Source organism: Pogonomyrmex barbatus, unplaced genomic scaffold, assembly GCF_055798465.1.
Source record: "Pogonomyrmex barbatus isolate J1 unplaced genomic scaffold, ASM5579846v1 scaffold13, whole genome shotgun sequence".
Lineage (NCBI taxonomy): Eukaryota > Metazoa > Arthropoda > Insecta > Hymenoptera > Formicidae > Pogonomyrmex > Pogonomyrmex barbatus.
The window spans coordinates 6,994,502-7,020,830 of NW_028297109.1; the positions used below are offsets into that span (position 1 = coordinate 6,994,502).

The window sequence follows — 26,329 nt, forward strand, 5'->3', positions numbered from 1 at the left end:
TTATCTCGGATTCAACGACCGTAAAAATACGAAACGATGTTTTACAAATCGATTTTCATATATAAACGGATATTCTTCTAGTCGGATTTCGTCTATTTAGATCCAGCAAATCTTTATAAACTATTTCATACTAGAGTAAGCAAATCGATTCTTGGAAAATGCAACGACCTGACAACTTTTTACGTCGATGCGCCGAGAGAGTCGCGTGCGGTTGAGACAATTTTTTTGCCGCATGCACAAGTAATGGAAAATTTAAACTTTTAATTTCTTTATCACGTTCGTTGCACCCGTTACCTAATATTTCTCGTATTTCGTAAACTAATAATGAACGTTTTCGTTTTGGTTGAATCTTACAGAATATTTAAGCGAGAAGGAAGTAATAATAACACGTGAGTGCCAAGCGAATCCCGGATCTTCGGCGAAAATTGAGTAATCGAATGGTCTTATGCGGCGTTTTCACTTTTATTTAATGTTTACATAAGGTCAATGCACGTAAATTGTTACAAACAACTTTCTCATTGGCTGCGGTGCCCGTCGCATTCTCTTCTGCATCGATCGGTTTTCGAAAAGTTTCTCCAAAAATCCCTTTTATCGTCCGCGACGATAAGACTTTTGCTTTCATCTCCTTCTCTTTCTCGGAACGTCAACGGTGAGATCCGGTTGTGCCTTATGCAATCGAGCTTTCTACGTGATCGACTGCATGCATGCGTGATTCCGAACCAGTCCTCGGCCAGGAAACGGGAGATCGGTTTCGAATCTTTGCTCTCGTTGTTTTCGATGCATCGCGAAAGTATTCGTATTACGTGGTGCCGCGCTGAATCTTTCTCTTTCAAGCCACCGATGTGCCCTCGGCACTCTACAGTGGTTATCATTAAGATTATCATGACTATTTGGCACGTTGGCTCGGGATTGTAATTTTTACTTCTTGATCAAATTACATACATGGATTCTAGATGACTTAGATAACGAAATAAATTTAAACGTTTAAGATGCATTTTACGAGAAATAAAAAAAAAACGTTTTCCTTTTAGAATTTTTAGAGAAAAAATAAATCATGGTTTTTTTTTTTTTTTTTTTTCTAGAAAAAGGCTATCCAATATCACATATATGATATATACTTATTGTGGTATTGCAGAATAGTTAAAGTGCAGAATAGTTAAAAACTTGCGATATATGGCGGTTGCAACTTTGGATAACTACGGATAGTCAAGGAAACAACGAGTATTATACATCAAGCAAGATCTATGACATTTCGAAGATAAGTAGCGCTCGAGGGAATGATATTTCACTATTTCACACGCGTATTTATAGATCGATTACAAGGTCGACAACTCTACTGGAAAATAAATTATTTATTTGATAATAAAAATCACAAAATTAATTTAGTTCTCAGTAATCACCAGTGTTGAACATGTAAAAGAATCTTGTTTATCCGCTAGGTTTGCTCATATGAAAATTGTCAAAAGTCACTTTGTATTTTTACGATTAGCACACTCAAGAAACTTGGCCTAGATTCGATATAATTAATTCTTTAGACATAAAATTAAAAAATATTATAATTATCCATAGCAGACTAAATCGATGCGAATGAAAGAGAATGTTTAGCAAATCGGTCACATGTTAGCAGAAGTGTTACGCGCTAACGATGCGGAACGCACGTGGAATATGCCAGCCTTCACACACGGAAGTGAAAGTCAATATATCGCAGGATATAAGCTTCGCTCCCCTCCCCTCCCTCTTATTGATTCTTCCAACTGTACCTTCGGTAAGATTTTCTTTTGACCGACGTCTTGATCAAAGACTATATATCTATAGTCGATAAAGGAATTTTCATTCTATTTTTCCTGTTCATCGATGCTGAAGAATTTTCCAAATTGGCGCTGTCAATGTTTTAAATATGTTTTAAAATATTATTCAAAAACACGGCTAAAATTTACTTTTCTAATTTTCGATTTTTTTATTTAAAAGATATATTTTCAATTTTAAATACTCATAATAATAATATTCATAAATGGTTAACTTTTACATGTTCCAAATAAAATTTGACAATTTTAAAAAATAATGTTTGAATTATTGTTTTGATTCTTTAATAAAGCAAATTTATAATTATTATTTCACAAATTTGTGAAATTTTATTAATTTTATTATACGTATTTTTTTTTTTTTTTTTTTTTATTAAATATTATAATCTATTTTATTGTCAAACATGGTTTTTATATAATAATGTGTTACGGTAATAATAATAATACATGTCTTTGGAAGATATTCTATAATTAGAATTTCAATAGTTTACTTCTACTCCTTTTACGAGACCGGTGGTAACGTCAGGATGGCCGAGCGGTCTAAGGCGCTGCGTTCAGGTCGCAGTCCACTTCTGTGGGCGTGGGTTCGAATCCCACTTCTGACAAATTTTTTTTCATGCTACGAAGAATTATATTTATTTTGCAAATGTCATTTCTAACAAATAAAACCATGTTAATGTAATATCTATTTAATAGTATGTTAGTAATTTGTATCATTAGCAGATTATATTCAGGCCAAAATTTTTGCACTCAGTATTAATAAATGAACATGTAATTTAATCTATATATATATATATATATATATATAGATTATATTTATTAATTACCGATTATACAATTATAATACAATCATCTTCGTATAATTTCGAATTATTCTTAAATTATTACTCAGAAATCTGTAGTTTAATTTTATTCTCGTGGCTATGATTAATTTATTTTTCGATCGTTGCTACGATTGTTCGTATTATGATCTTTATCAAATTTATCGAGCATATCAAGACGTAGGAAAGATCCAACGATTGATCGAGCGGTGGATGCAGCTCTGCCAAGCCCGCCTTCCATGGAATTTGCACTGCTGCTTCTGCTCTTGGAAATTTTAACGGGTTTTGTTGTTTCAAAAATGTTTACGGCGAATTTCAACTCGGCAACTAACGCTTCCCACGGCGTGATCTGTGTGAAAGATAGTAATTAAGTTTCTCTTTAATATATCGTCGCGATGAGATGATATGTGGTGTAACTGACGTGTTAAATTTAGCATTGACGTATAATATTAAAATTCGCATGTTATGTATTTTCTTATTGTATAATTTAATTTATGATAAAAAAGAAGTTTCATATTATAACTTTAAATTACTAGGTTGTTTCCTCTGTTAAAAAAAAAAAAAAACAAAGTTAATTTATTTTATTTGTAATATTTATAAAAAGAATTTAATATAATGTAAAAATAATTTTGAATAAGATAAAGTAAAAGCCTCATACCTTTTCTCTTACAGCGACTTTCCGGATATTCCATAAAAATTCAATAATTGCAACAATAACTGAGAATGCGCAACCGCACATTAAAACTAAAAAGACGCCACCAACGTTTGCAAATCCTAATTCGCTCGTGCTAGCGCTCTTATCCTCTTCATACTTTTCGCATAGCCCTCCCCCTTGTTTTTTCCACCACTTTTCTTTTAATCGTGCCAATGTACCTTTTTCTAACAGTGTCAATATCGCGCCATTGATCGGTGTTCTATACTGAGAATCTGCATAATATGTAAAAAAAAAAATGGTTTATAAAAAAGCTGAAGAAATATTAGAAGTGCAAAATTTAAAAATATTACTGCGTGGCATGGCGATCCCATATCCCTTGTTATCTATAAGACCGCCTATCTTCTCGAGTTCGCAATTTCGTTCCATTTTATATTCGATCGTGGTGGATTCCATAAGAAAAGCGTATTGTCGTTTTCCACTGATAACTCGTTCGACACCTGAATTGTATATTGCAATAGAAAGTTGTAACAGAGATCTGAGAAATGACATTGCGAAAAAAGAACTTGTTTCTTTGAATTACGAAGTCCTTTTCCGATGATTGGAATTGCCTACCTTTATCATTATTTTCCGTGAACACGCTTGGTCTCCACTCCGTCATCGCAGCATACATGCGTTTGTATGTCGAATAATTTGAATCCTGCAATTAGACAATATTGAATCATAACGTAACAATTTCTATATTATAAATTAAATAAACGTCGATAAATAAACTGTACTCTGAAAAATGCCATCGTTGAGCCACCTTTAACTGCACCGTATTGAATTTTCGTCTGTTTAGCAAGATCTTCAACACCTTTAATAGGCGTATCCATCTTATCTACCGTTAGAAAAGCCGCAAGATTAGCTGTGTACGAGCTGATCATGATCAGTGTGAAAAACCACCACATGCTGGCTAACATTCTTATAGATGGTGCTCTAAAAATGATTTTAATGATTTTTTTTTTGCAAACAAAATAAAATAAATATATTAATTTAATGTAGAAAAAGTATCTGTGTGTATAACAACATATATAAAATATATAATTAAACTTACACCACTTAAATTTAATTAATTTGGATTTATAAATAAAATTCTTGTCCACGTTCCCATTGGGAATTATAGGATTGATTTCGGTATCGAAAATGATAAATGATATATTAAAGAAATAGTTATAGACGTATATAACAACATAAAATTTTAAAATATTAAAATATTATTTCTTAAAATTAGAATTATTCTTAAAAAGATTATTTATATATTTATATATATTTATTTATATATATATATATATATATATATATGTGTATGTATATAAAAGATGTTTAATAATAATAATAATATAAGACTTTAAACTTACTTGGGCAATATATCCGATCCTTGTTGCATAAGAGAACCGATTGTGAGCCAAAACGAGTTCTTAATATTAAAATTGTTTTCAAGTTCTTCAGGATCTGCATTGCATGGATGTGGATTATCCCACTCACCTGGTGCCATTCTTTCGAAAGAATTTAACCATAAATTACTCTTACGAAATACATTACATTATCAGCAATTTGTTTTCTTTTATTTTCTGTTATATATAATAATATTGCTTTTCATTTCATATTTTTGTGAAAATTACAAAGTATTTTACTTAAAATTATATACAATTTATGAAACGCCTTACCTTGCCTGAAGAAATAACATTATTGATACCAACAAGTAGGCTGTAGCCATGTAAAGCCATACATCAATCGACAATGGGTTCAAAAAACTGAACAAATCTGGCACTTTATCTTCAGCCTTGCTAAACAAGATACTGATACCTAATTTGATTTAAGACATATTGAATGTAAGAATATTGTTGCTATAAATTTAGTTGTTTTGTAAATTGCTATAAATTTGTTTTGTGTATTTCGATATTTTATACATTTTATAATCTCTCTCTCTCTCTCTCTCTCTCTCTCTCTCTCTCTCTCTCTCTCTCGATATTGTTTAATTTTTGAATTTTTTTAGTATTTATAACGAATAACAAGTCAGATATTATTTGTATAAAAAAAAAAAACAATCACATGTTTCGTTCAATTATTTTACTTTTTTTTAACGTACCCAAATTCATAAAAGGCAAACTGAAATCCACCACTGACTCACGTTGATATGTTATAGTCAGATCGCATATGGCGAGATCGGCTTCCTATGTATAAATATAATTAAATAATGTTTTAAACAGAACAAATTTTTTTAAAAACTTCAAAATTATAGGATGTTTTACTTACACGATCCAGAAGGCGTTTGATTAAACCTGTCCACGATTTCTTTTCTGGATCATAACTTCCGTAGGCATTATCGGGCGCAATCTCAAATTCAAAGTTAAATTGTAAAAGCTTTGCGATTTCTTCAATCAGATCGATGCAATAGCCTTCATAGCGTTTTTGTCCAATCGGGTATCCCCGTGTTGAACCATCGGCCACTTCTATTACATAAGGCTCACCCTGAATTGAATACAATTAATATATGTATCATATTTTTACAAATATTTGTTTAATTTCAATTCGCATTTTAATGAGGAAAAAAAGAAAGAATTTTAGAAAGAAAGAAAGGAGAGAGAGAGAGAGAGAGAGAGAGAGAGAGAGAGAGAGAGAGAGAGAGAGAGAGAGAGAGAATATATATATAAAATAAAAAATTGTATATGTATATATTTACATTGATTTATTGGAACACGTTATTATTTGTCTTATCAACGATATATTGAAAATGAAAAGATATTTGTACTACTATAAAACTCTAAATAAAATTATTGATTAAATACGACTTCGTTTTTCATTTAGCTTATTATTTTTGTGTCGTATATGTTAAAATTTTAATATAATTAATATAATATAGTAAACATTTTTTTTTAATTATGTAATACGTAATATATAACTTTAAGATTTTTAAATTCATATATTTAAAATTATATAATCATTTTATAATTGTGATTTTAATAGAAGCACTAATAATAATAACAACTAACAATAATAATTAATTTGTATTAAATAATATTACGCACTATTCTTGTGGTAATCTTGAATAGCTTGTCTTTGATAGATTTGTACAAATAGCTTTCTTGCTCTTGCTCAGTCATTGTGAAAGTCAAACCGTTAGAGTTCCAAAGTCCAGTTTGTACGACACCCGATTGTCGAAAGTCCAGGACTTTTATATTAAAATCTTTGCGATGACCGTCTTCATCAATGTCCATAAGACCCGTTATCTTCCCCATTTTCGATAACTGACGATAAAATTTCAATCTATTTAATGTGACGTTATATCATATAATTCAATTTCTTTGTACATTTTACATCTTAAAATCGAATTATTATTTTTTTTTTTTTTATTATTTTTACACTATTAAAGAATAATAGAAGAACTTACCTCTTGCATAATGCCGGTAATATTAGGTCCTGCTTGATATTTTTTAGTACTATTACAGAATAATGGTGTAGGCTCAATGATTAAAGATGATTCCCCGTTATCAATGTTTCTTGCATTTAGGACTTCTAATGCGTTACTTAGCAAAAATACTGCATCGTAGAGAAGCGCTGATTCTAGCTACACCAAAATTGCAGATAATTTAAGTTGATTTAATTTGACGCAAATTCTGCATTTAAAATTCTTAATAGAAAATCTAATTCAATTTAAATGCATATTGATCTCCCTGCTGAAATAACTCAATATTTTTTTTTTTCACTTAATTCGTAAATACTCGCGTGATAAAAGATTGTACAGAAATATTTTGATATTTTTTTTTTTTAATTCAAATTTCTAGGAAACTTTTTTTTTATTATAATTTTATATCAAATTTGTAAAGAGAGTTGTTTATTTCTTCACGCTTGCTTAGACATCTGATTTGATTAAATATTTAAAAACTATAAGTAATATTAATATTAATATTAATATTTTGAAATTATATTTTGATTATATTATGCTTATTGTTGACAATATTCAAGAAATTCTTAAATAAATACCCAATTAATTCCTTCTATGTTATCATTCTCTCTTATACTGAGTCCGGTAATATTAACAGTTCCATTTCGTATTTCGAGAATAGGTAGCTTCTCTGAATCCTACAATTTTAATGAAAAGATTAATAAAAAAGTATTTCAAAAATTGTTTATGATACGTAATTTTAAATCCTTTTGACAAAAAGTAATATATAATATTTTGCTTTATTTATTCTACTCAACTTTCCTAATTATCCAATATAGTTTTTAAAAATCTAGTTTGTAATTTTTTTAAACAACAATTTTCATAATGTTTTAAACAAAAATCTTTTCTGAGAAAAGATCTTTATTGCGTTCGTAGATATCATTTTTTAATTAAAATTAAGTAAATATTATACATACTAGATACGTAATAACAAAATGGGAATAGTCTGCTAACAATTTGACTTCCTTCGCTTGAGAGAGAACTTCTGTGATTTTCTCTGGTCGTACATCAATAATTATATTGAAGATTGACAAAGAGCGTATTTCTTTGAGCATCGTGCGATAATCTGATCCTTCGTTCAGCTGTCGTACCGTATGTGTGATTGGATTATCCATGTTTCCTTTTAGTGTCAAAGTTTTCTGAAGACGCGACAATCCTTCCTCATCTTCGTAAATAGCTGCAAAGGTTCGCCAATTCATCGAATCGATGACATCGGCAATCGCCTGCATAATTTTATTTTTTAATTTAAAAAATGCACATAACTAATAATTGTATTTTTAAATACAATAACAAGATCACAATTTTGTTTGCATCTTAGAGACTTACAAATTACGATTGATTCGATTAATTTGTGATATATATATATATATATATATACTTGAAAATCGTTAACAAATAAAAATTGAACAATAAAATAAAAATATTATAAAATTTAATTAATTACTTGCGGTAATAATTTTTTTTCAAAATCTCAACAATTGTTATTTTTATTATTGTATCTGTAAAATCAATTTCTGGTTGTGTGAAATTTTTTTTTTTAAATGATAGCTGACCTGGCTGATCATATCGCTATCAGGAAATACATTTATGGTCATCGATGGTGGCCTCCTAGATTCTTCCTCGTTCTCCTCTTTCTTGTTTTCTCGCCAGGCATATTCGATATGTGGTACGCGAAATCGCGCAGCAATACTCGCAACTATATCACGGGTACGTGGACTTGCAGGTCCGAAAATAGCTACAACTCCTTGCTCAAGAAGTTTACAAGCTATATAAAAACAATATAGTATCGAACAAATCAATAAATACGCAGATTAAAACCTTCTCAATACATATAGATCCATTTTCAAAACACATATATAATTTTAATCGTAAGAAGAGTATAGTATTTTTACTATTTTTTTTTATTATCTTTATTTTAAATGTAACTGTTAGATATATTTGATGATAATATTTTATTTATATTACGTATATGTATCACTACTTTAATAAATCCTCAAGTTTCTATTCTTGGGATTAAATTAAAATAAGTGAGAAAATACTACTTCATTTAAAATTATTGAAAAGTAAATCTTTATCGAAAATATAATATGATTGTTATCCAGAATAATTAATTTCTTAGACTCTCCGTATACTAACCAATTTTGGCGGTCTGAAAACTGTCGGTATCATCATCGATATACTCGGGGAGAGAAATAAGTTCGAAAGCGGGTGCAATGTTTTCATATTTTGACTCAGAGACTGCTTGTAGAAACGCGGAAAACCGATCTTCATCGCCTTTATGAAAGATTGCTCCTAAACAATTTATTAATAAACATATCAATATAGAAAGAATCTACCATTATGGGCATTATGCTAATTGCATTAATGTTAAAGTGCTATAATAGCAAGATTAAAAACATGTGTACGACTATAATAAACACAAGACAACTAATTAAGATTAATCAAAACTAATTAAATTAAAAGGATTTCAGAGAAACATTAGATAACAGATAAATATTAGGTGTCTTTTAAATAAATCACTTTATATTTTATATTTAAGTACAAACAAAATATAACTAGTGTAATTATAAATCCAATTAACAGATAGGATTAATTATTAACAAAGAGTATTTAGTGACTAATAATTAACCAAAGTGCAAAGATTAATGCATAATTGCAATTAATTTTTTATTTGTAATTAAATCCACAAATAATTTTTATTTAAATAATGTGTCACTTAATGACGTAAAATTTACAATTGGCATTGTAACGCGGATGGTTGGATCAATATTAAGTAACAAATAGCACATGAGGGCGTAGCTAAAGAGACATTCATTAGAAACATTTCTTTCGCATTCCACGTATTATATTCAAAATTTGTTAATACTAAAATAACTTTAATTCTAAAATTATTACGCTATATATATATATATATTGCTTATTTTTATATTGAGAAATTTTGTTATACTAAATGCTTTATTATTTAATACACATATATTTTGTACTTTTATAGTATTATTTGTAATTATAATATTTTTATGACTCAGTAAGTAAAAATATAAAGAGAGAAAAAGAGAAAGATAAAATAAGGCAATTGATAATTTATAGATTCATTCGTTATTTAATATATTACACAATTTTTAAATAAAATATTTATATATTAAAATTTTTGTGACGTTAATTTTAAATGACGTTAATAAAATAAACTATTTGAGCTTCTATTTGTTAATTATATTGTCAAATAGTTTTTTTTTTTTTTTTAAATAAAAGCAAGATTTTCGCACTTAGACCATATGCTTCAAAAATGACAATATCGCTTACCGACATGTATTTGTTTTGGAACGCCATGGATGTGGATTGCCAATATTAATAAAACTAACACAATTAGAAACAAACGTTGTTGCGAATACATTTTAATAAATAAATAATCTGTAAAACAATAATTTAATAGTGAATTTATCGCAAGATATATTGTGCGTTGTTAATTAGAATTAAACAATGCGACGTCATGTATTCATCTGTACGTCTATACACTACGCGATCTTGTAACTGTAAGACTATGAATAATTAGTGTATAACAGTTAGAGAAAAACATGTAGATTAGTTTTAGGTTACTTATCGTACGCAGGTAATTTCCTTTTTTTCCCCTTCAGATGGCATACATTAATTGTTCGGTTATTTAGTCTTTTAAATTTGAACACTGAAACTGTCAATGATTTCTTCTTTCCTGTTTACACAATATCAGTATCGAATAGTATCAAATAGTAATTATAGGTTATTAACTATAGGTAATTAAAATACAAGCTTTTTTAAAAGTTTACTTATAACTATTTATTCAATAATTTTCATTTTAATCTAAGATTTTTTTATTTATAGAATCGACTCGTGACTTAATTAAAAAATTTTAGATTGTAAATATAGATTTTGAATGAATTAAAGTATTTTTGATCAACTTTAATATATATTGTTATATTTATGTACTGAAAATTCTATCAGTTTTACCTCATTTCGATACAATGCACTGTCAATTGGAGTAAACTAAAGTCTTTGGTAGAAGTTTCTCAAACTATGATATGATTGGAGGGAAAACCAATGAATCGAGGAACAACATACGAAGTTCGATGTTGTTCTATCATGCACTGATCTAAATTTGGATGGAACCATCCTATATAAATTTAGCATATGTTAGTGCCCATTTTGAGAACTGTGTCGTACTAACTACGTTATACATTCTTCCAAATAATAATATTTTGCACACTTTTTCGTATATCATATCAATTCTTAGTAAAATATGTTTTTTAAATCAATACTTATTTAATGGAAAGAGATTGAGATAAAATAATTTAACGATTACATTGAGATTTTAAAAAATTTTATTTATATACCAACAAATACAATATAAAATGTAAAATGTAAAATATGTCAAGTTTTGTAAAAAAAATCCATGTCAAGAAAAATTGTTTTTTTTTTATTTTTGAAATGTATTCTCGATTGGACTTCCTTGATCGACTCGATTTAAGTTTGAATATCTACAGTCGATGAGGTAAATTCCACTTCTGTTTGTCGATGAAGTGTTGTAAAAGGTGTTACAAGATGGCACTGGAAACTTTTTAAAATGATAGGCCTTTATCGTAACATTTTCTTTATTCTTTAAAATTTATATTTGTCTGTACTTTATATAAGAATGGTTATCAAATTGAGATTTAACGATCTAACTCGCTACGCTTTACGGATTACAGTTTACTTTGATGATTTATTTGTAGATCATTTTATTTATAAAGTTCGACCGAAGTGAACATGACATTGTTTGAAGTAACAAATTTACAGGATTGATAATACATAATTAACATCAAGTTTGACTTTCAATTCTTTATGAAGAAATTAAATAACGAAATATGCATCTCTAATGATAGATTTTCACGAAACAACACGCTTCCGTCAATATTTCGATTGTTGTGTCGAGTATACAAACGTACGCGGGGTATACAAATGTACGTAGGGTGTACCACTTGTCTCGGTAGCTAAAGCAAGCACGACGATGTTGTGTTGGACGCCGACGTCTTCGAGCGGAACGACGTTTGTGGTTGTGGGCAGGGAATACCGTTGGTGTCGCCTGTCCACGAACGGATTCCATCTAGTTCCTCCGATGCGATGGAGAGGAGATATAGGTATTATACGTGGTCTTTAAACGGCAATCGTACGAGTGGGCAATCGGACAGTCGGGTAGAATGAGCAAACGAGCGGCATCATTCAGCGTGCATTAAGCGGCGCGCAAGTAATGCGGGCCGATATAATCTCAACTCCTCAGGATTCGCCTTCCTACGTATATTTATACGCGGTGTTCTGTTATTTATGTGCGAAGGGAATGGAAGACGAAAATGGCAAAGTCTTATATGAAACGAAGCTGAATCTTTTTAAGCGAACGCTCGAGAAAGAATTCGCGCCATTTTAGGACATCCTGTCTTCTTCTCAATGGCCAAGATATGTTACTTTTCGCTTTTTAGCACCGACAAAAATAAATGTACAAATTTTAGGCTTTTTTTAGCAGGATTTTTTTATAAGGAGATCAATGTTGAGGGGCTATCTTCACACAGGTAGGAGATCCGCATAATTTTTTACATATATTATTTAATAACAGCGACACGTTTTGATGAGATATAACGTAAACCGTCGTAAATTAATGACTTACGTCTTAAATTGTAATTAAAACTGACGCCGAGGTTGATGGAGTAATTTTGTTTTTGTAGTATTTGAAAGAATGCGGGTACATCATTATCGTATATTATACTTCGGTTTTATTGCGATACACAATTTAATCGTGCGCTTCCGTAGCTTGCGCGGGCGTCCGTATCGTAAATACTTATCGCAATAAATAGCTTCTTCCACGTATCACCGCACTTTTTATTTGGGCGAAGAGGGGTTTAGTACTTACGATTTTATATTGATTTACTACGCCAGACGCTAGGTTGCAACGCGCACAAAGTTAGCACCGCGAGTCCTGGGTTAGCGGAAATTGTTAATTCTTAGTACCGACCAGCCGCATATTAGCCGCATATTGATTACAGTAGTTTCAGTAATAACTGAGCTTCCAGATAGGAGCACCAGCACACGATGTGCTGCGTCTACGAGCGTTATTTAATTCGAGAAATGGAAACCTTTATTTTTTTTCTTATAGCAGTACGCGTCGTTATCTTCTTTGGCGATTTGCAATATGTCAAAGACACGAAAATCCTAGACCTGTTTCGCTAAACAAAAATTTAAAATTTAAACGCTCGACTCTCTCGCTGCAGCCATTGAATTATGACGTCATAAGCGAGAAATAATATGCAAATAGTTTCTTGCGTCGTATAGTATATTCCTGCTTTGTTTTGTATTCTTCCCTTACAAATATGATATTTTCGTATTCTTAAGACTTGTAAAAAATATCAAAAAGTAAGATATCTGTCCAACTTTTGACGCAAGAAACTTTTTACATGTCATTTCTCGCCTCTGACGTCACATAATGTCTCGCGCAGTGAGAAAATCGAACCTTAAAAAATGGCAAAAAGTCAGATGAAAAGTAATGCAAAGAAGTAATGCAAAGTGTTATATCACGAGGAGCAAACGTGCCGAGCATGAATTGGAGGAGAGAAAAATACATGAGGAAGGAAACGCGAGCAGGTGCGAGAAAATAGGTAAGGAACAGGATGGCAAGAAGGCCGCGCGAAAACGCTTATGGTGGTGAATCGCGACGGGGAATCGCGATGTTTCACGGTGAATTCATCCATTGAGATTGAATCTCGCCTCGATTCCAGGTTCGTCTTACTTCGTCCGATTTCTTATTCGCGATTTGTGATCATCGTCGTTCCACTTCCACTTATTTTACGTTACATCTTGGTACATTGAAACGCGTCACCGCTTCAGCAATCGACATTCTTCGGTAGAAGGATATTTTCAACAAAAACTTTAGGTTGCCAGGAGGATAAGAAAGACAGAGGATCGCACCCAGTGCGGGATGGTGAAATTGAGATATCGCACGCTTATCGAAATATGCATTTTTTAAATCCCGTGACAGAATTTTAATTTTGAATTCAACGTCATTTCGCGCAATAAAATCAAATCAGGTGTGTAGTTGAAATCTTATAGGCAGGCAAATTCGAAATATGATGGATTGCGTTTTGATTGTATATTTGACATACTTATACAAGAAGATTAGCCGTCATTGATGTCTGACAGATGGCTTTTTTTTTTCTTCTGTCGCATTTATTGATGATTTTGCGGATGTCATGGTGTCCACGCTCACGCGTACTGTAATAAAATATCTACGTGGTATTGCTTAATGCACACAAAAATCGTTTTGTAGGTAGCAACATCTGCGTTCTAGATAAACTCAACTACTGGACGGTTCGTTTAAACGAGGCATAAAGTATCGGAACAACGTGAACTCGTAACGATTTATGGTGGTTATTTTATTTATGCCCTGTCATTTAGTGGCGTATGAATTTGTGAATTCTAAAGTAGCGCTAGCGCTCAAAAGTTATAGCGACAGTTGGTTTTCCTCTTCCAGAGGCCACACTCCGTTTGCCTAATATTCATCCTGAATTCCTACTTATTCATCTTTTTTTTTTTTTTTTTTTTTTTTCTCTCTCCCATCACGTGTATCTGATGCCTTACATTGCACCGCAGATTTATATCCGATGATGTACGGAAAGAAAGAAAGAAAAAATAACCAGGCGGCGTTTAACCGAATATAATTTGATGGATACATTCTATATGACACCGCATCGATTTATGTTTTCTGGGCGCACCGCGCTTTAGCCTAGAAAATATTTATCGACGCGCGTTATTCGCGGCGCGGCCCCGTTTTCATCCTCGTTTCACGCACGCCGCGCGCAAGGATGTGCTCTCCTCGTGTCAAGGTAACTGTACCGCGGTATCGCAATCGTTCCACATAACGACGCGAGTCGCGGCTGCGCGATCGGTGCCCCGATAGATCCCTTGCTGATCGTTTTGTCCTGCGGTGCGCACGGTGCGATTACGAGGATTAGGTGCATCAGGCATCAGGATGGTGATTGCTGCCTCGCATATGTTCGCTCGTGATAGCACCGCATCTCTCTCGAACGAGCGGGATAAGAAATTTTATGGGGCTCGCCGGATAAGAGCACAGGGCACTTACGTTTGTAAGTCCACTCGCGAGTCCCGAGCACTTTGCCTATAATGCATAACGGATAAAAGCGACGCTCCCCCGAGACCGGGAGCGGCGCGATAAAGTAACCCTTATCTCTCGAAGGACGGAACAAATCTCAAGCTAGGCTAGGTACATACGACCGCGAATTATCGCACGAATTATGTCATCGCGCGTGTTACTCGCTCGATCGGGTGTGACGGGCGTTTAAGTAGATCCGCGCGATAAATAAGACAAAACATCGCCGCGTGATTCCAGCTGCGAGCGAGCATTAGATCGCTCTTTAGTCGATTTGTCTCGGAACGTTATTTAATGTTGTGCCGTTTTAATAGCGGTTTGGACTTGCGAGGCGCATTAAGTTGCGATTTCACGTAGGAGAGAGGCGATTTACGATTTATCTCATTTACAGTGCGTATGGTACGAATCGAATCGGCACGCACAATATTTGTGCCGATAAACATCCTCGTGCTCTAAATAAGTGTTCTAGATTAATCGGAAATTCCAGTATATTTTATTCACATTTTATTATCCTTGACTTGACCATCTCTCACTTCTTTACTTAAACATTAATTAAGAATCTTATATTAGATCTGCCTCTTTTTTCCTCCGTAATCTCTATTTAATGGGGGCTTTAGATGATTTTTGTAATTGTGTAGTTAAGTAAAGGAATCAAACGTAATTATACACGTTAAGTTATCGCCGCGAGAGTAATATATACCTTTGAGTTTATATATCTGATCGCAGTGTGTCCGATTAATTCTCACGCAAAGTGTAATATCATGCAAATTGCCACTCTCGCTGAAATCTCTTTTGCCATGACGTGTTTCGTGCGCTTTTTATAACGGTGGAGCGAGGGTCGGCAAACTAGAACAATTCCGGTTGATCGGCGAAACTCGTCTCGTTGGGAAAACTATATCGGAAGACCGTCCTCGGTATCCCGGTTAAACCGTTAATGGCGCCTATAATAACGGTTACCATAAAGCACACGTACACGGCCGACGTCTTCTAATTCATGAATGGTCATGGGGGTCGTGCCTAATCACGTACTCGTCAGGAATCTATAGCACGCTTCGTCGCGACTAACGTTCCAAATGATTAATGACCGTTTAATTAGAACGGCGCGAGCGGGCAAACCGATTGCGTTTTCGATTACCCTCTCATGCCGCGCGAATGCGCAATGATGAATGACCGCGCTGTCAAATAATAAAAATAACACCGTAAATGTTTGATCAGTGTCATGCTCTGGATCCTTGCGGGAACGCGACATTAATGCCTGTGAAATTTTTTTTTTTTTTTGTAAATCTGATTTTGTTTTTCGACAACAACTGACTTTGGTAGTGACGGGTTTGAGTGCGAGTAGAACATCCACTCGATTAAGTCGTTTTCATTATACTCGGATGGCGACGCGTCTGATTACGCAAAAGGAAGGGACCGTCGAGGCCCTTATAATATTAATATCGTATAATGTCCCTTTTGCCGGATGAAGGCTTCGTAATCGATGATGGGGTAAATTTTTGCGCACCCATCAGACGAGCTTCCAATCGCTCGGTATCGTTTAATTTCGCGCCCGCGGCAGGTATTTATATATATATGTCGCATTACGATGATCGGAGGCGATTACGAAGGGTGGCGTCGCTGCTGTTATCCGCGAGATTCGTCTCTTTTATCCGCCTCTTGTTACACGAGCGAATTATCTTGTACGGTGAGGGGGCATCTTAATGGTGGATGGCTTTAATGGTCGTGGCACGTCCCCAGTGATTTGAGACGGTTCGTATTTCCGTCGCTCCTGATTACCAATAAAACCCTTCGAAACGGGGCCACGTTTTAGGACCAAATTATGAAATTTGATGGAAAATCTAAAATAATAAGCGCTGCCTTCCTGATCGTCGATCAAATTCTTTTCTGCTGTATACGAATTTCACGCTCCCGTATATCGTACAGACTGTTAAAAATATTAATAACAGTAACATAGAGGGCGATTTTTTTAACATAAAAGTGGAAACAACTCCAGACCTACGTTTATATAGCTTCTTTCCTTCTTTTTGGATCCCGAATTACTTTAAAAAGTAGTGCGAGTGAATTTCCAAACATCCTATATATAATATCGCTATTAAATGTTTTCCATTAGCAAAAGCATTGATACGTGGCACTCTAAATTAAAGTTAAAACAAAACTTGAGTCGTTGAGTAAGATCTGGATGCACGAACGAGATAAATCATCGGCAAAAGTTAATCGTCGTGCCGTCGAAAAAACTCCCACGGTAGAAATGGATTTATGACGTTAAGTAAGCGTTCGTTAGCATTACATCGCGCACGCTCTCGACTCGGTGTAACTTCGACCCGAGACCAGACCGTGTCCCAGGCTCGATCTCCGTCGGCGATTAGTCAAGAAGGATATACTCGCGCATATACCGCCGCACTTCCGTGGATGCGTGCTGGGTCCCGGTACACGCTTCCACACGCGCGTACACGCTCGTGAATATTCCCGTGAATATATCCCGTAATCGGAAACACGCGTGAAAGAAGGGGGGGTCGTCGTCGAAGGGGAAGGCCCACGGAGGGCCACTGCGTCCTATTCGTTAGCCCGAGTTTATGTCCGACGCGTGAATGAAATTATTGCGCTCTCACGCGACTCCGCGAAGGATACAAAGGGAGGTTACGGCCGCGGAGGACCTGCGGAAAGTTATGCGCACACCTAGAGTCCCGAGTAAGCGACTGGTTAATGGACAGGTGCATAATTTCATGTGGATTCTTTATTTCCGCCGCGCGCGCACACACACATGGTGCGGATTCAACTTCCTCCGCCGGGAAACCGACGGAGATGGAGATGAAGAAACAGAAAGAGATAGATCTTTGATTTCAAATTAAATTACCGCCGACCCCGCGGCGATTTGCAAACACATTTCGATGGATGTTTCTCGTGTTGCGTGTACGTGGCTTTGCGCCGGCACGTAGAGCTACGGCGCGGAAATATTCGCGACGATGGTAATTTCAACGTTGCCTCGTTGCCGTGCCGACGCCGAATGAATTAGAGACGGCGACTGAAAATCCCCTGCCGCATACCTGCTCCTCGCGAGGCTCTTCACCCCTCGCGGGGCTTTTCTGCCCCGAGGTGTTAATTATGGGCATGACCACCCGTTGCCGATTAACGCGCAAAAGTCTCTTTGCGCGCGAGCACGTTAATTTTTTTTTTTTTTTTTTTTTCATCACCGCTTTGTAGCACAATATGGGAAGATGGCATTTTCTCAAAGCGGCCATTATACGCGTTCGTAGATTATTAGCGGGCGGGCAGAGCATTATTAGCCGGCTATCTGCCCGAGCATCTATGCCGCACGAACATCTTCAGCGGGACCTGTCAATTACACAGATTTATGATCTCTCCTCCTCCCACTCGTCTCGTCTCGCTCGCTCTCGTCGTGGCCCTCCCCGACCTCGTGCGCCATCCTCTCCGCGCGTTCCTCTGGCGCATTCTCGCGCCGAACGCACCGCGCTCGTTAATACGCCGGCCCCGGCGGGGTTTCGCGTATCCTCCTGAAATAGCAAATAATTTTTGATCGATGATCGCCTTTAATTGCGACCGACTTAATTACAGATAAATACCTCGGCGTCGATTTATCCCGGCGCTTTTGCGTTTCGCGCGTCTATCAATCCCCCGATTAAGCCCCACGAGATCCCACGATACCATGCGGCACCATGGTTTCACGTAGAACTTTGAACTTTGCCCGTATAAATGCATTTCTTCTTTCTTCGACGCACAATAGTACTGTTACACTCGTGGCTCGCTCGTAATGCCCATTCACTGATTTTCTGTGAACGTTCGTCGCTTCCTGTTCGAGTCGCACGCGCGCGCGGCGCAACCCCCCCCCCCCTCGTCCTCGTCCTCGTCGCGAGATGTTATCGCGGCTCCCTCGACGGGAGAGAAGTGAGGTCGATGGAAAAATTCTTTTTCCAAGCCCGCCCGTAACTCCGAGACGAAAGGGTTAATTACGCGTGTCACGACGAGACGCGAAGTTAATCAATTAATTAATGTTCTAATGGACATTGTTGTGCGCTCATAATCGCGCCATGATCGACGCGCGGATCTAACAACACGAGCGTAACGTTAAGCCGCCGGCGATGATAATTAGCGCTTCCCTCTTTTCTATCGATCTCTAGGCCAGATACAGTCAGAACAGACGGAAACTGTACGCGAGGTGTAAAGGGCACACACGCGGTATTTTTTTTTTTTTTTTTTTTTTATTCCTCTGCGATCGGGCGTAATCAGAGATGGATGAATACGGACGCTGTCGATGCGCTCGCTCGCAAATTAAATCGCGATTTGTGCGCACTTCCCAGATCTCGGGTGATCGCGGGTCAGCAATCATCTTGCCGGATTAACACGCGCGCAGGGCCCGTCATAGGCCGCGCGTCGTACCCACGATCGTAACTGTACTCGGGTTGGCAATATGGCGATTTGCATAAATGCGTCTGCGTAAGAGTGGCGCATAGCGACGAGCATATTACGGTAATTAACAGAATCGCCGAATCGGGCCGATCATGTCTAATGACTCGCGAGCCACCGTGGCTCATCATGAGAAATTAAACGCCCCCCCCCCCCTCCCCCCCCCCGGTCACGCGTCGCGAATAAGCGGAATAATTTCTCTTGCGAACACATCTCTTTCCTCATCGATTTACGGCGTGAACCGCTTTGATCGTGACCATGAAATAAGTATTTATAAGTATTCTATAAGTATGGAGTTATAATTTCTTTTTGCACATCGTTCATTCGATCGTAAATCACTTTAGGCTTAGCGTGTGTCTCACTGTATGAACGTAGAGCCGCGCAAAACATAGTCCGATTTAAGCTTAGTTAATTACAATTAATTACAATCGCGTGTTCTTTCTTAACGTTAGAATTGGTGCTCGAAACGCAATAAAGTACGACTGACAATTCGGTAGTACGAAAGGTGTGAAACGATGAATAAAGGCGATGAAAGAGTTTTATGCATTCCTCGCGATAAATTCCTTTTTGTAGAACATGAATTATGCGAATCGATTTTGTATTGATTTATACGTTCGAACTAACGAACCTACTTTTTGATGATAACAATTCATCAATGATCGATCGGCTGGCGGTATTGCACCGCGCATGCTGCTTGTTCCGGTAGATCTACTTTAATGAGAGGAAATAGAAAGAGAGGAAAAAAGAAGAACGAGTAGCTCGGGTGCTGTCGATTTTTATCGGTCGATGACAAATCGATAATACTCACGCCATCTTGTATTTAGACCGGTTCTGCGGTACAGGGCAGACCTTTCTTTACCTTCGTAGTCCGCCTGCTTTTAATTAATCCCCGTGCTTCGATCGACCCGATGTGAACTCCATAAAAATGTCGAATCGCTGAGAGAAATGCAGGAAGAGAAAGAGAGGGAGGGGGAGAGAGGGAGAGAGAGAGAGAGAGAGGGAGAGAGACAGAAAGCGCGTGTTCATTGAGAGAGATAGCGAGGAAATCTGTTAGTTTTCATTTCAACGGGTATCCCGAGGAAGATAGAAAGAACAAAAAAGCTATCGAACGTACGGGCAATTCCCACATATCGAGGAATTCGATGATCATTCGTATTTTAATAATCGCGAACCGGTCGGCGGTTCTTATTTAATTGATGATTGCTGAAATTACGAAACTTCGTTAAATTACCGTTTTACGCGCGCGCACAACGCATACTGCGTGTGCGTGTTGAATTTTATTCGCGTAATTCGATGACCGGTGTTAATGCGGGAAATCGTCGGAATAAGTTACTAACTGAATTTCACCATAAGGCGGCGCGAGTCAAGTTTGAGGATTCGACCATTCGGCATTGCGAATCGTCGTTGTCCCGGTATGCGGAGTTACCGCCATCGCTTAGGAGTAGGTGACCTTAAAGGATGTCGATTTTTCAATTGGAATAACTGTACCGACGTTCTCTCGAAGACGTCCAAAGGCGAGGCTGCGTTCGTTAACAGGTGTTGGACGCCTCCGTGTCGCCAGTTATCTTTCCAACTGCGCACTCTGAATGTCTTTCTACAAGAGAAAGAAAGATACGTACGATGATGTCGCGTTTTCTACGTCCCTTCTAATTAACCATCACAGCGCTACAGCTGCTGCTTTCATCGGATATCTGACTGTTTCACGACCGGTCGGACGTCACGAATTGTTTATCTTGCCTTTAGGCAACATTGTAAAGCACTAGCCACCTTATTACCTGGATGCGATAATTGTAGATCGCAGATAATCCAATCCGGAATCGGACAAAATTATCTCAGCTGAACAATATTGTTTAATAAATGTTATTAATTTTAATCGAGCGAACGCGGCATGCGATTTTTGTCGCCTATTGAATTCCAGGCTTTCCCGCCGCGTGTTTTGATTTATCGCCTTTTTTTCTCGCCGTGACTTCGACTTCTCTCTTTTTGGTCTTCGCTGTGTGTACGCGAGCGTTTCCCTCTAACGACGACGATACGCGCGTCGGATGCGCAAAAGCGCATCCCTCCCTGTTTGCGAGCGCCGGAGCTTTATGGCGGTCGTAGTTATAGTTCCAGCGAGACCTTGTACGACGAGTACTATGTACCTGCGCCAAGTTTTGTGGCCGGTCTTTACGCGGCTCTCCGGCCGCGGTGTACCGAACGCAAGAAGCCGGGAGATCACCGTGAAAAAGGAGGAAACTCGGGGATGCACGGGAGGAGGGGGGGAGGGGCTACCGACCGTGAGGGCTGTAATCGGGCGACGGCAGTACGCGCCGGCTGGCCTCTCTCTCTCTCTCTCTCTCTCTCTCTCTCTCTCTCTCTCTCTCTCTCTCTCTCTCTCTCTCTTCGCTTTACGACTTACGACGCGATTTAATACCGCGCTCCGCTGGCGCACGTCGATCCTGATTAATCGCGATACGTCAAAACGCCGTCAGCTGTTCGAGGACGTAAAAGCACCGCGCGTGCGCGCGCGCGCGTCTCGTATTTTACATTTCCCCCGACGTGCGTGCGTATGAACGTTTGCTCAACGCACGTTCCGTACGAGAACGAAAAGCGGAGAGGCTCCGACGATAAACTATTCCAACGTACGGCAACGTACGATACGTTAAACCTAATTTGCATCTGGTAAAATACTTAACTATTGGATTAACAAAGAAACGCGCACGAGTGGACTCTCCTCCGCCGTTCGCAATTATCATATTTGCGTGTTGCTACCATGACGTAACCATCCTTCGGTGGAAGCAGTCACTTGTATTCACATTCGCGAAACGCCGGATCCTCACTTTGCGGTTATTAAAGCTGTTGCGCATCGCGGCGTTATTTTGCATAACGAAGGGTGCTCGATGTAGTTTTGTTGTTGTTATAAACCCGATGTACTATTACATCGGGTGCTGCGAGGCAGGCGTGTTGCAAAGATAAACGGCTTAATATATTTTTTCCGCTCTCGGCCCTGAACTTGGCACGGCCGTGTATTCCCATGGGCTGATGCACATCCAGACTAGCATCCGCGTTTACCTGGCATTTACATACGTAGATAAACACGTACGCGGCGCACGAGGTAGCCGATCGGAGGCCCGTTTCAACTAGAGAGAGCTCCAACTCGAATACCCTCCTCGTGCACGTTACCTACGAAGGTCTCGGCGAACGTAACGAGCGTCCTTCTCGTCCGCGCATAACCGTCGATGCATGTAAGAGAAAATGCCTGGAATATATTCACAACGCAGCTGAATATACATATATAAATATATGTATATGCACACGGCTTTGCAACCCAGACGAGAGCAGCGACTTCTTCCATTTTAACCGAGTAACGAGTAGCATGCTAATAACAGTCGCGCGCGATATCGGAATTAATATCGCAATTAATTATTCTACCTGCAAGGTAAGAAATTTAATTCCCCCGAAAGAGGGGCACGTTTCACGGCGGAATAAAGTTCATCGGAGGCATTTCGCCGACTTTTTACCCGCGGTTGTACACCGCGACGCAATTAGCATTATCTCATCCCGATAATGTGCGAATGCAAATCACGGTGCGATTTAATCAGGTGCGCTTCCGCGACTTCGCGCTCGCGGCGTTTCCCCCTCCTCTCTCTTTCCCTCCGCCCTGCGCGAATCGTTCCTCCGAAGGGACGCCGGTATCGGGACGCTCGCGGGAACGCAATCGGGAAGATACGATCGCGAATGCGCGTCGTCGCGGTCGTGCGAGCGGATTGGCTTTCCAATCACGCGGCGGAGACGCGCCTGCACGCGGAATGACGCGCGCGATCGCATAAAACTCGCGCGCGTTGAATACGCGCCGTTTATCTGCCCGCGTAGCGGGTGGCTGCGTCCGCGGAATGTTTCTCACGGAGATATCATCGTCTCGTCGAGAACGCGCGCTGAGTGCCCCGTGCCATTAATACTCTTTGCGCGCGCGCGCGCGCGCGGGATCTTAACAATACAATTAATAAAATCCGAGGCGCGCTTCCTGACGCGCCGTCCTCACGCGGGTTACGTGATATATCGCCTACGTGGCGTAAGAGCGGCTCATATTCACATGTGGTGAGGAATACATATTTTCTCGCTTGAATGTGAAAAGTTCGAAGGCACCGAATCGTAAACTCTCTCGTGGTGAATCGAGCAATTAGCGCTCTCTTGAGATCGGAAAATTTAATTTACACCCTCCTTGTGCCTTGTGTGTAAAGGCAATAACTTCCGATAGTGGAGTCATCCGTGAAATTAGAATGCGTAAACCATAGTTTAAGTAAATATAAGCTCCGCTTTAAGAGTTTTTTTCCTCCCTATTAGAGATTCAAGCATAAAATGTCCGTTGCATTTTTACGTGTGTATTTACGCGCGTGCTACGGCCGCTTTAATTCATGCACCGTTTATCGTGCACACTGCGGAATTTGCATACGCGTGCACACGCGTATTTATATATATTGCTCGTGTGCGCCAATAATAAAGCCGCGCGGTCCGCGGAGTTTTATAATCGCAACGCCCGACGTCGTGCCACCTGTTTCATATCGCGGACGTAAATAATGCCGATGCTAAAATGCACGCGAATGCGCCGCTCGTAAAGATTCTTATAGTTTTCATGAAAGTGCAATGTGTAGGTTTAAAATTAAATTAAATTCTATCCAAGCGGACTCGACGTGCAGTCGCGCTTGAGGAAATTCCAATTTTGAAGTCACATATTTCGTATGCCGCCCGTGTCGATCCGCCAGTTCGACGTCTGAAAGACGTCCTCACGTCAGTTGTCCTCATTGATAGTCGCGACGCGACATTTTCCGAGGGCACATCGGAAAGCGTCAAGAGAAACGAGCGTCTCTCAAAACGATCGCGGCTCGTTCAAACTTGACCCGCTAATGAATAATAAGGAATGGCTGGTAGCCATCGTTACATGCCGCCGAGTGCGGAACGGTAAAGGCTAAAGTGAATGGCTGAAACTTAAGCGATGTGCACGCCGGTCTAAATGACTAAGCAGCTGATACGTACCGGCGCTTTGAAGGATCGCCGTGCATTCCAGCCTGCGCCACTTTTTTGCTGGCCTTAATGACTCCACTTAAACTATTGAAAAGTACGGACGTTTCCGGCGGTTTCAGCTGGACTATACGTTCCATTACGGCGCTCGGCGCCGGCGATACTTCGAAGGAGTAGCGATTATCAAAACGACCTAATCAAATTGAGAATGGTCGCGCGAAACGCGTGGATTACAATTACTATCCGACATGTATAATTAAAACGGCAAAAACGCGTACTGGCGTACGGCATATGCGACAAAATATGACGTAATAAAATTCCGAAATTTAAAAAAAAATGCAAAGTTGATTTAGCAAACGGCGCTAACTTTATGATCAAAAATGTTCGATGTTATCTCGGGATGGTACATACAGGTGAAGAAAAAGTCGTAGAATATTTTAAGACTTCTCGACTAACTGTACCTGGTGTTGCGGAATTGCTAGTGGAAACGATATCTCATCTCATAAATTTCTCGCGCCACCACGTGTTTTCCAGTTTGGTAATCGAGAAGATGAGTAGGAATGATCATTAAATTGGAATGACGGCATGCAAAACGGAAAAAAGTATTGACGGTACGTGACTATGAAATATCGCTATCTCTTAATTGAATGGAAAAGTGCAATGCACTCGTAAATTCAATTTGCAGCTCGCTTTCGCTACGTCATTCGTTACAATAAAAATGGGAATGCCATGCTTTTGAGCGATGTTATGTATAGGATATCTTTATCAGATTTGCAAATGAAAAATTGTATATGTAAGCGATTCTATGCAAGCTGCAGAAAGCATTCGTAATTTAGCATCGTCATTTCGAAATAGAAAGTAATTGATTAAAGAAATTTAGAATTAATGATTTATATATAAATTATTATATATTAACATGCGCGCGCGCGCTCACACACACACACACACACTCTTTGTGTGTGTGTGTGTGTGTGTGTGGGGGGGGGGGGTATATATAAGATGACACTATACTTTCAAAAGCAATAATATTTTTTTAATGTTAATTTTAATTTTAAATTCGCAATTAAGCAATGAATGAATTATATATGAGAAAACAAAGTTGTTATTTTAATTGATCTAATTTATTAAATCTAATTTATTATGCAAATTAAAATCGACAATATCGAGTAACTGCGAACTGGAAAGAGGAACGATCGTAAAACTGACATTAAAAATTAAATGGAAATTAACCGACTTGTCGGATTGCGAACTAACATAACACGCTCTGTAAATTTCCAAAGAAAATAAGTCTAAGATTGATCTCAGCACTCAGAAAGATATCTCTTAGATGCAATATATTTGATAGTAACGAAACGCAGTTTCGAGCAATCTTGCACCTTGCTCCCTCTGTTTTATATTTTATGTATTATATTTTAATTGTTTAGTTTTATAACGTGATATAATTATCATAGGATTCTGCTCACTATTATAATTAGTATCATCCATCTCAGATTTATTAATATGCCAAGGTTGATAGATTTATGTCCGTCGACATAAAATTACGCGTTCTCATCGTAGCTAGCAAAAGGTTTTTGCTCTTCAAGTTTCCGATGATGTCAGTCTGTACTAACTAGAGAGTGAAGCATCATTAAGTAACGAATGAAGAATCTCTTGACTTTTTCATACGTACCATTTGACGAACCATTTTTATTTAATAATTATATATGACAAATAATTTTTATTTTTATTAATTTTATATATCTTAACCAACTAGATGTATTTTTATTTTATATAATTTATGTCGCTCACATCAGCTATTCATTCGCTTTTCCACCCGCTGTCCTCAAATATCTCATATCCTCCGAGAAGTCGCTGATAGACACGCAATAATTAATGGCGAATAAATCCCGAGGTTCGCGACGTGGTATTCCTTCGACTTGTCATGTCGTTAACAGTTAGTTCTTTGGCATATTCCTCCCTCTCTTCGTGAACGTGTCAAACACCTGT

The 26,329-nt window shown here is 37.7% G+C and overlaps 1 protein-coding gene and 1 non-coding gene across 2 annotated transcripts; one reads left to right on the forward strand and one right to left on the reverse strand.

Annotated features, from left to right (window-relative positions):
- Positions 1 to 2,153: 2,153 nt before the first annotated feature.
- Positions 2,154 to 18,751, reverse strand: LOC105424350 (glutamate receptor ionotropic, kainate 2). Its single transcript, XM_089072157.1, has 17 exons — positions 10,744 to 18,751; positions 10,063 to 10,468; positions 8,899 to 9,054; positions 8,316 to 8,527; positions 7,680 to 7,985; positions 7,302 to 7,400; positions 6,709 to 6,885; positions 6,347 to 6,565; positions 5,574 to 5,789; positions 5,407 to 5,491; positions 4,985 to 5,123; positions 4,676 to 4,813; positions 4,055 to 4,253; positions 3,891 to 3,975; positions 3,629 to 3,775; positions 3,282 to 3,550; positions 2,154 to 2,972 (listed from the first exon to the last, which is right to left on the reverse strand). Exons 2-17 carry the CDS (start codon positions 10,151 to 10,153, stop codon positions 2,730 to 2,732), a joined length of 2,781 nt encoding a protein of 926 aa, XP_088928283.1. The 5' UTR covers positions 10,154 to 10,468; positions 10,744 to 18,751; the 3' UTR covers positions 2,154 to 2,729.
- On the forward strand, positions 2,324 to 2,407 carry TRNAL-CAG (transfer RNA leucine (anticodon CAG)). The gene has a single exon. It is a non-coding gene; the product is annotated as a tRNA-Leu (tRNA).
- Positions 18,752 to 26,329: the final 7,578 nt, after the last annotated feature.

Excerpts from the sequence above, each read along its gene's own strand:
- LOC105424350 (XM_089072157.1), bottom strand. The coding sequence starts at position 10,153 with ATGTATTCGCAACAACGTTTGTTTCTAATTGTGTTAGTTTTATTAATA. Across the intron at positions 5,492-5,573 it reads TCAAACGCCTTCTGGATCGT|GAAGCCGATCTCGCCATATG; the intron begins GTAAGTAAAACA and ends ATTTATACATAG. Across the intron at positions 3,976-4,054 it reads CAACGATGGCATTTTTCAGA|GATTCAAATTATTCGACATA; the intron begins GTACAGTTTATT and ends GTCTAATTGCAG.